The 14,583-nt window shown below is 41.3% G+C and overlaps 1 protein-coding gene across 5 annotated transcripts in view; it reads left to right on the forward strand.

Annotated features, from left to right (window-relative positions):
- RNF213 (ring finger protein 213) overlaps positions 1-14,583 on the forward strand; it is a 520,350-nt gene that overhangs the window by 414,218 nt on the left and 91,549 nt on the right. For all 5 annotated transcript variants that reach the window (XM_040345008.1, XM_040345007.1, XM_040345006.1 and 2 more), the window contains 5 exons: positions 3,779-3,879; positions 7,407-7,589; positions 9,055-9,197; positions 12,416-12,521; positions 12,611-12,725. In XM_040345008.1, coding sequence (XP_040200942.1) covers positions 3,779-3,879; positions 7,407-7,589; positions 9,055-9,197; positions 12,416-12,521; positions 12,611-12,725 — 648 coding nt within the window. The remainder of the gene's footprint in view (positions 1-3,778; positions 3,880-7,406; positions 7,590-9,054; positions 9,198-12,415; positions 12,522-12,610; positions 12,726-14,583) is intronic.

Below are 14,583 nucleotides of genomic sequence, written 5' to 3' on the forward strand. Positions count from 1 at the left end.
GCACTGGACTGTACTGGAACACTTTAAAGAGTATCAAAAATGCACTGGAGCGCACCAAAAATGCACTGAAACATACATGTCCTTTTAAGTTCAGGAAAAAAGAGGGGAAAAATGCAGTGGACTGCATCAAAAATTCACTGGAACGCATCAAAAATGCGTATAAAATGTGCATGCAGAAACAGTAGTGTATTTAGGTTTTGTGCTGCCCTAAGCCTGACTCAACTCGTGCACCCCCTAATTTAAATATGACCCAACCCTTCCTTTCAAGGCCACGCTTATTTCTATTTAAGACCCGCCCTGAAATTTTTAAGTGGGGGCACTAGTTCTGAGGGCCTGTGGGGGGCAAAGGATTCCCTTAATTTGCATAATTTCCTCTCACTTCCTGTTTGGCTATGGGGCAGGAAGTGAAGGAAAATCTCTGCAATGGGACAGGGGTGGTAAAAAATAAACTGACAGGGGCTATAACCCTCCCTTACTCTATCCAAAATGAAAGAAAAAGTGTTGCCTATAGTTCTACTTCAAGCACAAATTTCTGGAATTTTTATGGAGAGGACTAAGAAGATATAACCATGCCAATGGTGTAGCAGAAAACATTTAGCACAGTGAGGAAGGTTTGTGGTCCAGGATGATAGGACAGACAAAATTAGAAGCGGCGACCCCCCCAGTTGCAGAATGCCGGCCGCACGCATACCGGAAACAGTGTAGCCGCTTTATGGGGGCACTAGACTAATTTGCCTCTCAGTCCAGTCCACCCCATAAGACTGGCGCTACACTAACAGTGTAGCCGGCGTGGACTCTTTCCGTGCTGCCCCCCTGCAAAGTGCTGCCCTAGGCCTGGGCCTTGTTGGCCTAGGCCAGGATACAGCGCTGTGCAGAAAAGCATCTGGTTTGCATTCGGACTGCATTTCTTTGGTGTGAACTGGCCCTTAAACCTTTAAGCATCTCAACTCAATTTTAAGAAGTTGACATTTGCATTCTGTACATCAATGTTCCCATCCAGAGACTACATTAATGGACGTTGCAGCTGAGAACTATAAGCGCCCTCCATTGCACAGTTATTTCAGTGACAGCCAAGGTCACAGACTAATAATCAGACACCAGCCATAAACTTTTAGTTTTCTACATCTATTGGTACTGTGTGCCCTTAAAGCCCAACTTATTAGTCCTTTCCTCAAAGACACCAGCCAGTGTTGTTCCCAATTATGAGGTCACTAAAGCAGTCAACCATGGTGATCACATACAGGCTGGATATTTTCTTACAAATAAATCTCCAGCTTGCAGGTAGAACTGTTTCTCTTTCTCTGTTTCTCTTTCTCTCTCTCTCTCTCTTGTGTTTTCTCTCTCTCTCTCTCTCTCTCTCTCTCTCTCTCTCTCTCTCTCTCTCTCTCTCTCTCTCTCTCTCTCTCTCTCTCTCTCTCTCGAACAATGTCTGATGCAATTGCAGTATTTCAAAACAAATTATGTTTTAAAAGTTTTAGCTAAGTATTGATTAAACAGCGTGACAAAATGCCTTTAAAAAGTATCAATTATGCATATTATGCCGCGTACACACGATCAGTCCATCCGATGAGATTGGACCGATGGACTGTTTTCATCGGTTAACCGATGAAGCTGACTGATGGTCCGTCACGCCTACACACCATCGGTTAAAAAAAACGATCAGGTGTCAGAACGCGGTGACGTAAAACACACGACGTGCTGAAAAAAACGAAGTTCGATGCTTCCAAGCATGCGTCGACTTGATTCTGAGCATGTGTGGATTTTTAACTGATGGTTGTGCCTACTAACGATCGGTTTTGTCCTATCGGTTAGGAATCCATCGGTTAATTTTAAAACAAGTTTACTTTTTTTTAACCGATGGTTAACTAACCGATGGCGCCCACACACGATCAGTTTTGACCAATGAAAACGGTCCATCAGACCATTATCATTGGTTGAACCGATCGTGTGTACGCGGCATTAGTCATAGAGTGATCGGCAAGTTACCCAACAATGGAAGTGCTGGCTGTTAGCAGCAGACATTAGTAAGTTTCAAGGCTTGCTGAAGCTTGTGGAATCCTGCTAGATTTTACACACGCAGGAAACCTGCAGGAGCACAGATTTCATGCCATATTGCAAATGCAACAGTAATCTTTATCTGAAGCGTTACTAAACAGAATGATCTAAAACAAGTACCCACTTTTGCAGATAGAAATCCTACAATATGAGTCTCAGAGGACATTAGGTTGCCAATGTTAGTTTTGTATGTTTTATATGGCAATTTAAAAAATAAAGCAGGACCCCTTTTATAAGAATACTGTGTTTGTGTACGTCTGTTGAGCAGGATAAATACGGAAGTATATGTCAATTCAGTGGCGAAAAGGTGTATATTTATGCAGTTGAAAGGTGCCGGTGAAATGGCAGCTAGTGTGGAAATGTGTATTGGTGCTGTGGCCGGGAGTGGGCCACAGTACAGTGGCATAGTGTGCAGAATCCATAACATTATCCCGAAAGTTAATCCAGCACCAGGTTCCACACTATCATCTCTACCACTGCCTTTACTACTAACAGAACCCTGCTTTTGTGAAATAAATGTATTTGAATATAGCTTTACATGTGGGTGGACTTGTCTATAATTCAAGATGTCAGCAAAAAACTGTTGCAGCTATTAAAGCTGAACTCCAGCCTTACCTTGTACAGGCTCATCTTCTATACTAAAATTGCTTACTCAATGAATTCAGAGTTATCTCAGAAAAGTTTAAAGCTGATGTCAATCGGTTTTCATTCACAGAAGTCCAAATCCATTGACATAGACCCTTAATGTCCCTGGTCCACCCATTTCATTAATTGGACTTTAGTTAAATTTTGTGTCATTTTGCTGTAGCAATGGCAAAGAGTGGGGATTTCGGAAGACTTATGCCGCGTTCACACGATCAGTCCATCCGATGAGAACGGACCGATGGACCGTTTTCATTGGTTAACCGATGAAGCTGACTGATGGTTCGTCGCGCCTACACACCATCGGTTAAAAAAACGATCGTGTCAGAACGCGGTGACGTAAAACACAACGACGTGCTGAAAAAAACGAAGTTCAATGCTTCGAAGCATGCGTTGACTTGATTCTGAGCATGCGTGGATTTTTAACCGATGGTTGTGCCTACTAACGATCGGTTTTGACCTATCGGTTAAATTTAAAGCAAGTTTGCTTTTTTTTTAACCGATGATTAAATAACCTATGGGGCCCACACACGATCGGTTTTGACCGATAAAAACGGTCCATCAGACCGTTGTCCTCTGTTTAACCTATTGTGTGTACGAGGCCATAGAGTAGCCTATTAAAAAGCAGAACACACCAGAAAGCGCTCGGGCTTGGACACACCCCCTTGTGTGATTGAGCCCTCAGACTGGTGTGCCCTGGAATTGTGTGCAATTCTAAAGGGTGCCTTGACTACAAAAAGTTTGAAAAACACTGGACTAGAGAAGCACAAAGTTCATTTACATCACTGGATCTAAAATAAGATACTGTATGTAATAGAAACAAAAAAGTTTCATTTAAAATTTGTATTATCTTTATGAGGAGGGAAAGGAGGAACGACAGAAAGCAAAGTATACTGTAAGCAAGTTACAAGATATCAGTGAAGTTAGAATGTAAGTGTAATGTTCCCTCAAGTCCTTTTTTCAGTATAGTTTTTATTTCTGTGGCCAGGCTTATTTTGTTTTATTAATTTTTTTAGATTTGGCTTTTAAGTATAGCTAATATTGCATATTGTTTCCTTTTTTTTTTTTTTTTATCTTTTAGCATCTGGGAAACTTTACAGATATAAAGACAGTCAGACCTTTCATGGCTGTTGTAGATGCACTTCACAAATGCAGAAATGAAGTTGCTGAATCTGTATCAAGGTAAAACAAAAAGTCAAACATTGCATTACTTAAACAATGTCTTAAATGTTGTGGCAGGATCGTTTCTGCTACCAGAGCTACAGACTCTATTCACTTTAGTTTTTTTACTATTTTTACTGAAAAAAGTAGCCCACCAACTTCTGATCTGCAGATATTGATGTATGCCTTCCAACACTTTCTCAAATTAATATATACTGTATGGGTCTTTGATCATTCAAATTGTGTAAAAGTTTGAGGGTTTATGTTCACTCAAATCACCTTATTAGGTTTGGTGTTGTAATGATAAAAACTGCAGCCCTGGCATCTCTTCTGTTTGTGCGAAAGTATTCGACAAAAGATAAAACTCCTGTTACAGGGGCTGCTTGTAATTTTGACCTCCACCTCTGTGCAGAATTCTGGGAAATATAGTAAGTTAACAATATGCAAAAGGCAAGGTAAATTACTAGAGGCCCTATGCAGGCATAAAATACTTTTACACTTTTTTAGTTTTAGAATATCACAGTTGTCTACAGATTGAAATGGAAAGGCAATCTGTGAAAATATTAAAGTGGTTGTAAATCTCAGACACAAAATATTAAACAAAGCATATCCACCCATAGTTAAGAGAGCTTCAGCTTTGTTCCTGTATTGACGAGGGGGGGGGTCTGCCCTCCAATCAGCTCTCAGAGCTCTCCTCACTGAGCTCTGCAGAGTGTAACTTCAGCTCTCCGCCCCCTTTTTTTTGAATGCTTAGACAAGCTTTATAATTCAGCATTTGAACGGATTTAGAGAAGAGTAGACTGCAGACAAGGCAGGTACAACTTATATACGTTTCATCTCACTGTATCTCCAGAGACCAGTCACTTCACTGGGTATATATAAGGGTTTACAATCACTTTAAATGTTATATGATATAGTAATATATGTGTTATATATAAGGAGAAGCTTTAGGTTTTACTTTGAAGTCGGTGCATTTTAATAAAACCTAATTTGGAAATCCTAGTATGGCAAGTAAAGGAAAATGCTGGTGATATTCAAAATGTATGTGTAAATAGCAATGCGATTAGGTGAAAATAAATGAATTTGATTGCTCGAGCAGCTGCGATAAAAACGCAGTTCCAAGTGATCCAAAAAAATATAATAAAATAGTGCACCTTAATAAAATCCTTGTGCTACAAAGGCTAGTGATATCCACTCCAAAGGTGTAAGAAATGACAAAGAAAAAATTAATGAAGTGCCAATAATTATAAATAAATTAAATAAATAAAAATTAGAAAAAGTGCTTCATGCTGTTGTGAACGTCTAGTTCTATGCTTCACACAGTGATCCACTCCAATCCGTGCTCCTATATGGACTGCACTCACCATATTTGTGCCCCCTCTTGGTGAGTGTGGTCCATATAGGAGCACAGATTGGAGTGGATCCCTGTGTGAGGCATAGAACTAGATGTTCACAACAGCATGAAACACTTTTTCTATTTTTTTTTTAATTTATTTAATTTATTTATAATTATTGGCACTTAATAAATTTTTTCTTTGTCATTTCTCACACCTTTGGAGTGGATATCACTAGCCTTTGTAGCACAAGGATTTTATTAAGGTGCACTATTTTATTATATTTTTTGGATCACTTGGAACTGCGTTTTTATCGCAGCTGCTCAAGCAAACAAATTCATCTATTTTCACTTAATCGCATTGCTATTTACACATGCATTTTGGATATCACCAGCATTTTCCTTTACTTTCCGTACTAGGATTTCAAAATTAAGTTTGATTAAGATGCACCAATTTACCTGTATTTGATTATATGTAAGTGCGTTTTTCATTATTTTAAGTACAGGCGCCTGTAACACGATTTACCACATCAGCACTGCACTGATGTGCAGCGCTGATTCCTTCTTCCATCCTCTCTCAAATCATTATCTCACCTAGGTGAAATAAATCGGGTAGGGGCAGCTGCCTAAATTAATTAAGGGCGTAAAAACTCTATACTCACTCACAGGCAATATTTGGTCCTATTGCGCAGATTCATTTTTCACTTTCATCTTTTGATTTTGAAGTCGACATGAACCTAAGCTGTTTTGCATTCATTGAACATGTGACGGAAATTGCAAGCTTTGGCCAGTTCGATGTTGAATCTACATCATTGCACGTTATTTAGAAATTCTTTTAATAAAGACATTTGTATATACTATTTACAATTTTTTTGTGCTTGAGCAGTCAGTGGTACTAGGTACCCCTTACTCATTCACACAGGAGGGAAACCAGATATCTGTGTGCCTCCTTATTTTAACGGGGACTTTCAGATACTAAGTCATTCCACCAGGTCAAGAGTGTGCGGATGTGGCTCTTGTCTCCATCAAGTTCCCCATCCCCCTGGCAAGATACATTTTCCTTGTTGAGGGCATGTGGTCTGGTATGATTCAGGAGGGAGCGATGCTACAAACTCACTGCTCTTGCCTTTCCTGGCCAGCCAGGCTCCATGCCCTGATAAGTGTATGGTATGGATTTTAGAGGTATGGATTTTTTTGGGCTTGTGGCCTGGCATCCCTCAAGAGGAAAGGGGGTGCATGTTTGTCTCCTTTCCTTGCCAATCCATGCCTAAATAAGGGTCTGGTGTAGATTTTTAGGAGGGGGCTCACATGCCAAAGTCTTTACCGTCTACTAAAGTTTTTGACTTTGACATACATTGAGGGCCTGTGTGCTGCCCACTGCACTTAGTGGTTGCTTCTGCCGACCTCCTTGTCACTACAGGTAGCACTGAGTGCAGTGGGAGACCAAAAGATTGACACTCCTGCAATATCAGTTTCTTAGTGAACTTCAAAGGAAAATTTATCTTGAATAGGGTGGTATTAAGGAGATTAAGGCAAGATTGATCCCTTATTCTGTTCCTGTGATATTATACAACAGATTATAGGACAGAAAGGAAGGGAAAATCTCCCCAACAGGAACACAGTAATAACATGTGGCAGAGATTGTAGCCCTTCCATACTAAAATATGAAGGGTTCTTACTGATGCCTGTGTGTTCCCTTGAGGAAGTGAGGAAATATCTCCTTGATGGGGACACAGAAAGTAATAAGAACTATTCAGATGTTGGAGGGGGGGGGGCACAAGTTGCTTCTGCTGTGATTAATTACAGCAGAAGCCAATCTGCGGGTGCCAGGCAGGATGGATGTCCGCCAGCACCTGCCAGTCGTCGGGCAGAGACACAGAATGAAGCTCTGTCTATGTAACCAAGGCAGAGCTTCATTCTGTTGGTCTTTTTTTGTTTATAGCACCAAAAATTTAATATGCTGTGGCGATAACATACCACCAAAATAAATCTCTATTTGAGGGGAAAAAAAATACATACATTTTATGTGGGTACAACGCTGCATGACCACGCAATTGTCAGTTAAAGTAACGCAGTGCCCTATCGCAAGCAATGGCCTGGTCATGAAGGGGGTGTAAATCTTCCAGAGGTCAAGTGGCTGTACATAACTGAATTCAAACATTTTTGCAATGTTTTGTTTTTAAACCTTTTTATTTATTAAGCTGTTTTTCTATAGGTTTGGAATGCAATTGTGCACAGTTTGCCGTAGTGACCCAAATGAGCCTGTCTGCCTTGATTGTGGCCATTTTTTCTGCCGATCCTGTCTGAAGCAGTGGCTGGACACCCCTAACAGGACTTGTCCATTGTGTAAACATCCGGTGCCAGAAAATTTCACCATGGTTGTCTCTAAAGAAATCAGGTATTTTACAGTTATATTTATTTCTTACAGCCTGTCCAGGACTGGCAGTGTGATAATTGTGGCACATGCCAAGAGTGTCAGTCCAGGTGCCTTGGTGCCTAGTTTCAGTTTCCTTGTTGGACACAGAAAGAAAATAAATTTGTGTCACCTCCTGAAGGCACGAACAAGAACAGTAAGAAGCTTATTCTTTTCAATAACTGCACATCTCTGCCAAAACTCAAGAGCTGACTGATTTCCTTGGACAGCTCTACTGAAGCCCAAGATGAGTGAAGATCTCAGTCCTTCCTCTGCAGCTATTCTGTTCCAGAATGGCACCCTCTATTGCCATCTCTGACCTGGACAACCCTGGTTGTTTAGCAATCACATACTACTAGCTTTGGGTAGAAGCTCTACACCTCCATCTGGATTTCATCCTGGGCATACATTTGCACTCAATACTTAGTAAGCAGGTAATGCTGAGGGTAGTGGATACCAGCTGTGTCACACTGAGATGTGATCACAATTAATTTATCAACATGGTAGAGCAGTTGTAGTCCTCCCCACAAGTAAGCCCAACTTGAAAAGCAAAAAGTAGCACAATCGCCATTTTTAAACTGGACACCAAGAGACATATAACCATTGTGTCATTAGTGAGGTTGGGTTACTGCCATGTTTGCTATTGCTGAGCCCCCTTCTGAATATGCTAGATATCTGACTCTGTTATCAATAAATTTAAGTTACAGACCCGGAACGAGCATGCAAGAAATGAGTATTAAAAAGTTGCCAGATTATCCCCATTTGTTTCCGGGTTACTTTGAGTCGTACTATAGCCAAAGCATTAGTGTGCAAGCCAGGCAACTACTATTTTCCAAAGGAATGGTTAGCAATAGCAGCCATGGTTCTTTCAGGATCGATTTCTTTAAAAAAAAAAAAAAAACACTGCAGTACATCTTTGCCCAAAATGCACTTATCCACATCACTTGGTAGCAAAGCCATGATCTGTATGAAAGCCCTAAGTTTGGACTTTTAAAAGTTAGCAATGACAGCTCCCTTGCTTCTTGCTGGTTTAATTAAAATGTGTAAATATAATCAATTGCAATATAGTAATCATTGCATTCACCTCAAACTGTTATTTTTTATTGAATAATAGACAGTTAAAACCTTGACTAGCTTTCAAGTTCCAACTGCAAGATTTCATTATAATTCTTTGCTCTCCCCCTCAGAAACTTGTATCATTAAATCCAAGCAGGATTGTCAATCCCTTTCCTACTAGATTCTACACCAGAATAAATAGACGAAACAGCTGAAGGAAGAAATGTGGCAACCTTGCTGTTGAGGAATCACTGGTCTGCAATGCCATGTGTATAAATGTGAATAAGCCTTTAAAAGTCAAATTAGCATAAAGTGGCGTGATTCACAGAAATAAATGAAAACATTTGAATAAAAGTCACTCAGTGCTACTCATCTCTTTAATTATCATTTCAAGGGATTCCCTACAGAAAAATATTGAGTTTAGAAAACAATGCAATGGATTTTTCGTGGATATCGTATGCAACTTGTGCTTCAAGGACAACAGCCCACCAGATGACGAGGTCATACAACATCTACTATCCTTCCTGTTCAACACTGGTAAGCAGCATCTTTCATTAGGACAGCTAGGACTGATTTTGTATTATTTTTTACTGAGGACGTATAGTGGTTTTGAGTGTATATTCTTTATTATGGTCAGAACTAAAAAAAAAAATTACATTTTCTTTGCTGTCCATTGAGGGGCACAGGAATTCCATTATCGCTGATGAGCTAGTCTCTACATAACAGCTATCTGGATCTGCCTTTCCTTAGTCTTTGGAGTGCTATACCCGGACCATGCTGGACTGGACTTGTGGGGCTAGCCTGGATTGTTTCCTTCAGACACTGGATTGTGGGGCTTTCCAGACCTTCGTGTACTAGTAAATGTTTGCCTTGGAGCCCTTTCCAGGTCCAGACCCTTGGTATTGTCTCAGTGCTCAACACCAAGGCCATTCAGGCTGAAGCACCTGGAGCTACTTTGCTATTTGCACCACTAGGTGCATTTTTAATTTTCCTGATGCTGTTTATTGGGGAATAGATTAATACTGAGGGACTGAGTGCAGATGTCATTTGCTGGGTGGAGTTTCACAAACTTGTGCTCTTCATCTTCCCATTGGGAGTAGAGGAAGCATCATCCTGCGCTACTCCTGCTATTATAACCACCCTGTTGAACTTTGGTCACCAGCCTGCTTCCATTGCTGCCTGCAATTACCTGGACACCTGCAGCCAATTAACCCTCCACGGGACAAGCTGCCTGAGTTTGTGAGTACCTGAGCACTTGCTTCACATTTTGGGCATCACCGCTACTTGGTAGCAACATGTCTGACAAAGAGGGGAAAGTCTCGCTGCCACTGGTGGTTCTAGTCCATGCTTTCCTAATGGTTCCAGGGGCATAGATTTGTATCCTTTCAAGAAACCAATACATGCGATCTAGATTTCAATGACCTTGTAGTTGTAAGGTTCACATCATTGCAGTCTCTTCCAGCTCCATTGGGTGAGGCCCAGTTCCCTGCACTACTGTAAGGACTTGTCACTGTAATGCAGTTTTGTGGCCAGATTTTACCAAATTCCAAGGACGATTGTCATTCCTTTTTTAAACAAAAGTCTTTATAAATAAAAAAAATTCCCCCACCTTGGGGGGGGGGGGGAAACCGTAGCAACTTTACTGTATAGGGCAACTTGTGCTTCAAGCTTCCCTATCGTTGAGGACCTCCACAGCAATGCAGAATTTGGTAGCCAAGCTCCTTAAGGATGCTAACAGCAGAGGCTTTAAATAAGAAGTAAATAAGAGCTATAATCTATAGCATTTTAATATGTTGTATTCTTGTTTTTAGCAAACAGTTGGAGCAGCTCTAGGCTCCTTTTCAGACTATATTTATCTGCTTAGCTAAAAAAAAATATTAGGCTTTAAGCATTCCCCCAGAGTCCCCTATCCCCTTCAGAGTCTGTCTCTGACCTTCCTGAATTGTTCCAACAGGCTGGCCCACTCTTCCCTTTGACATTTTTAACTAATTTAAAGTTATTCAAAGTCCCAACTATCTGTCTGCAAAGACCACCAGGAGATCACAGTCTCCTCAAAATATCAAGGGGTAATATCAGTCCTTATTGATGCAGTGTTTGTTGGAGGATCAGCTGTCAAGACCTTTCCTTTATACCCACCATATTAGATATTCCTCTATGTGGACTTGAAGCACTTAAAGCAGCCATTGGTCCCATCTGAAAGCAAGCTAGAACTGTTCTAATTTGAGAGGGAATTTGTAAAGCTATGGACTATACCCAATGTTGGTCCACGAGTGACCCACCTAATAGAAAATCTACTAGACAGGTAGGGGGTAAGCTTATATTTAAAGATCCTACTGACAGGCAGTTGGAATTCCTTTCTTAAATCCCAGCTTGCTCAGGTGAATTGTACACCAGACTGTGACAGAATGGCCTAGGTCCCTCATATCGGATCTTTCGACTGCCAAGTTGAAACCTTTTTGTAATTGAATGCGTGGAATGACCGTATCTTTACGCTTCAGTTGTGATGGCTTGTTACAAGCATCCATGTCCTGCATGGGCCTGGGATGCGGATGATACCCAATGAACATCTGACACACTTGGCCTTTAAAGGATACTGCCTCTTTGGCTTTACACTCGATACCGTCATTAGGGATGCTATGGGAAGCCAAAGTGTACTCGTTCCTCAACGCAGGAGGTTTAATGAGAGTTTGGTGGGGTCCCATCCCTCTTTTTTATCTACTTCTGAGTAGGTGCTCCCTGACCCATAGAGCCTGTCTCACAGACAGCACATAGGGCTTGAAGTCAGACACTGGCTAAGTCCTCCCCCGTTTTTAGAAATGGGAGGCTGGTTGTGAGTTTTAGAGGGTCCTTGTGTAGTTTGCCCTTTCCAGCTTCCCCCTACTATCTTCCCTGAGCTACTGCACAGACTGTTGTACCCTTCTCCTTGGGTTCCATTCCCCACTGGTCCCTTTGATCCAGTCCATGTGTTAATATGATATCTGCAGCTGTGCCCAATCTGGACTACCAGTTTTAACGTCGGATAAATGTCCTGTCCTTGGGACATGTTAAGTCCTTGATGGTACATGGTACCCTTTAGCATCCCTTAACTTTAGAGGGGACCCCTGGCTTACCAGGTCGATATGGACTAGCTTTGACTGCTTCTTACCCATTTGAGGACCTGGATCCTCAGTATCACCCATGCTTACCTGATGCTGCTGTCAGAGCATTCGGTCCTGTGTTTTTTACTGAGTGCCTTTTCTTGTCATCCCCATTATGGAATGCTCAGATAAACTCTTGTGAAGAGAGACTTTTGCTCAAACCAATCAATAAACACTTTATTGCGATTTTTTTTTTACCAAAAATATGTAGAAGAATACGTAGACTAAACTGGAAAAAAAAGTTGGCGCTCTTTTTTTTGTTTATAGCGTAAAAAACTAAAATCGCAGGGGTGATAAAATACCACCAAAGGAAAACTCTATTTGTGGGAAAAAAAGGACGTTAATTTTGTTTGGGAGCCGCGTTGCACGGCCGCGCAATTGTCAGTTAAAGCGACGCAGTGCCGAATCGCAAAAAAGTGGCCTGGTCTTTGACCACCAAAATGGTCCGGGGCTGAAGCAGTTAAACAAAACATTTATGTAACAACAAGAAAACATAATTAAATTAAAACTTAGTTGAAATTGTTTGAAAACAATAAACTTACTGTAAAAAATTTAAAATTAAATGTACCCAAAACCTAAATAGTTACCTTTTAAGTAAGCTGTTTCTGTTCTTTCCAGATTTAGGGTCTGTGAGTTTCACACGTTCACTTTCCCCCTTTGAGGATGCTGTAGACAAAACCCCAGTGATACGCTCTGTCATTTTGAAACTGCTGCTGAAGTACAGGTAATAAAAAAGGACAATCGGCCATCTTGTACTCTTTTGCATTGACAGTAAGTGGCTAATTTATGTTTTTTTGGCTCTTCTTATTTTAGCTTTGACATCATCATGAAGCATGCGCAAGAATATTTTAACAAAGTTAAAATGAGCAATCTTCTTAAACTTGCAGACACAAAAGAAGTTTACGTGCTATTCATTAACTGTTTAGAGGTAAGACATTCTCACAGTAGGTCAAGGTCCCCTGACTTTTTTCATTTTAAGATATAAGAGGTGGTGGTACTAGCCACCACATAAACTTAGTGTTACTAAACCCACAACAGTAAAATCATTCTGTATATGCAGTAAAGTATGCTTGTTCTACTCACTGTGAAACCTAAGGGGTTAATCCTCTGCATTATGTAAAAATGTTGTTTGATCATGTATCCTCTGATCTTCCCCTTCTTTCTCTGTCCCCAAGCTATCTCCTGAGAAAACAGAGCCTTTGGAGTCGCTCTGCACACTCTGTTTGATGTGTATTGCTAGAGAGATTCTTTTTTTCTTCTTGGGAAAGTGCATGTGATCAGCACTGTCCAGACAGAGGATCAGGGGTACTGCAGCCTCATAGGACAGTCAGAGTAGAATGAAAACTCCTCCTACAAGCTTTAACCAGACACTGATAGAAGTCACAAGACTGCTATATACTGCTGATGAGAAAAGGTATTTAGCAGTTTAGCCACATCAGTGCCTGACCTCACAAATGCGCTTATGTAAGAATGGTCAAACAATTCCCATAGACACACTCCTAAACCTTGTGGAAGGCCCTCCCAGAAGAGTTGAATCTGTTTATAGCTGTAAAGGTTGGGTCAACTTAATATTGAACCCTAAGGACTAAGGCCCAGATTCACAAAGGAGATACTCCGTCGTATCTCAGATACTCCGTCGTATCTCAGATACTCCGTCGTATCTCAGATACTCCGTCGTATCTCAGATACTCCGTCGTATCTCAGATACTTCGTCGTATCTCTCAGAGTATCTATGCGACTGATTCATAGAATCAGTTACGCATAGATATCCCTAAGATCCGACAGGTGTAATTGTTTTACACTGTCGGATCTTAGGATGCAGTACCGCGGCCGCCGCTGGGGGGAGTTTGCGTCGTAAACCAGCGTCGGGTATGCAAATTAGGAATTACGGCGATCCACGACGGATTTTCGCGTTCGCTACGTCGCCGCTAGTCTAGTTTCCCGTCGCAAAGTTAGTCGTCGTTTTGGGTGCCTTAACTTTACACTGTATAAAGTATGGCCATCTTTCCCGCGTCGAAATTTAAAAATTAACGTTGTTTGCGTAAGCTGTCTGGGAATACGGAATTACGCTACGCGCGTCACCGTTCGAAAAAATGACGTCACGGCGGGTAATTCAAAAGGGAGCATGCGCAGTAGGTCTGGCGCGGGAGCGCGCCTAATTTAAATGGCACACGCCCCTTTGAATTACGCGGGCTTACGCCGGAGGCCGCCGGCGTAGTTTTCATCGCAAGTGCTTTGTGAATCAGGCACTTGCGATGAAAACTTGTGGCGGTGTAACGTATCTACGATACGTTGCGCCGCCGCACTTCTACCTGAATCTGGCCCTAAGATTGGGATGCCATTAAAGTTCATGTGGGGTGTAAAGGCAGGCATCCCAAAACTTTTGACAATATAGTGTAATTTCTAAAGTCCAACTGAACTTTAAATTTAAATCAGCTACATACATTCTAGTTGTATAAAAACAAAGGTGTGTAGAGTCTTACTCTAGGTTCACCTGTTGCATATTGTTTTCCATATATTTTTTATGAGTTTTTATGCTTATTTTTTTTTTTCTTGTAGTAGACTGGTTGTTAAAGCAATAGTAAACTCTGCCAAAAAAAAAGCCCCCTGCAGTGTTACGCTATAGTGTACTAGTATGCAGCACATACCAGTCAAACAGCGTCCTCCAGTGCTGCGCTGTGTCATCACCGCTTCCGCCTTCTCCCAGGCCCTTCAATCTTCACTGTCTTTCTTCCGGGTTCTATCTCTTTGTCCACTCTGATTTTACTCCTGCACATGTGCATGGA

The sequence above is a fragment of the Rana temporaria genome, chromosome 3 (genome assembly GCF_905171775.1).
Source record: "Rana temporaria chromosome 3, aRanTem1.1, whole genome shotgun sequence".
In the NCBI taxonomy this organism is placed as follows: Eukaryota; Metazoa; Chordata; class Amphibia; order Anura; family Ranidae; genus Rana; species Rana temporaria.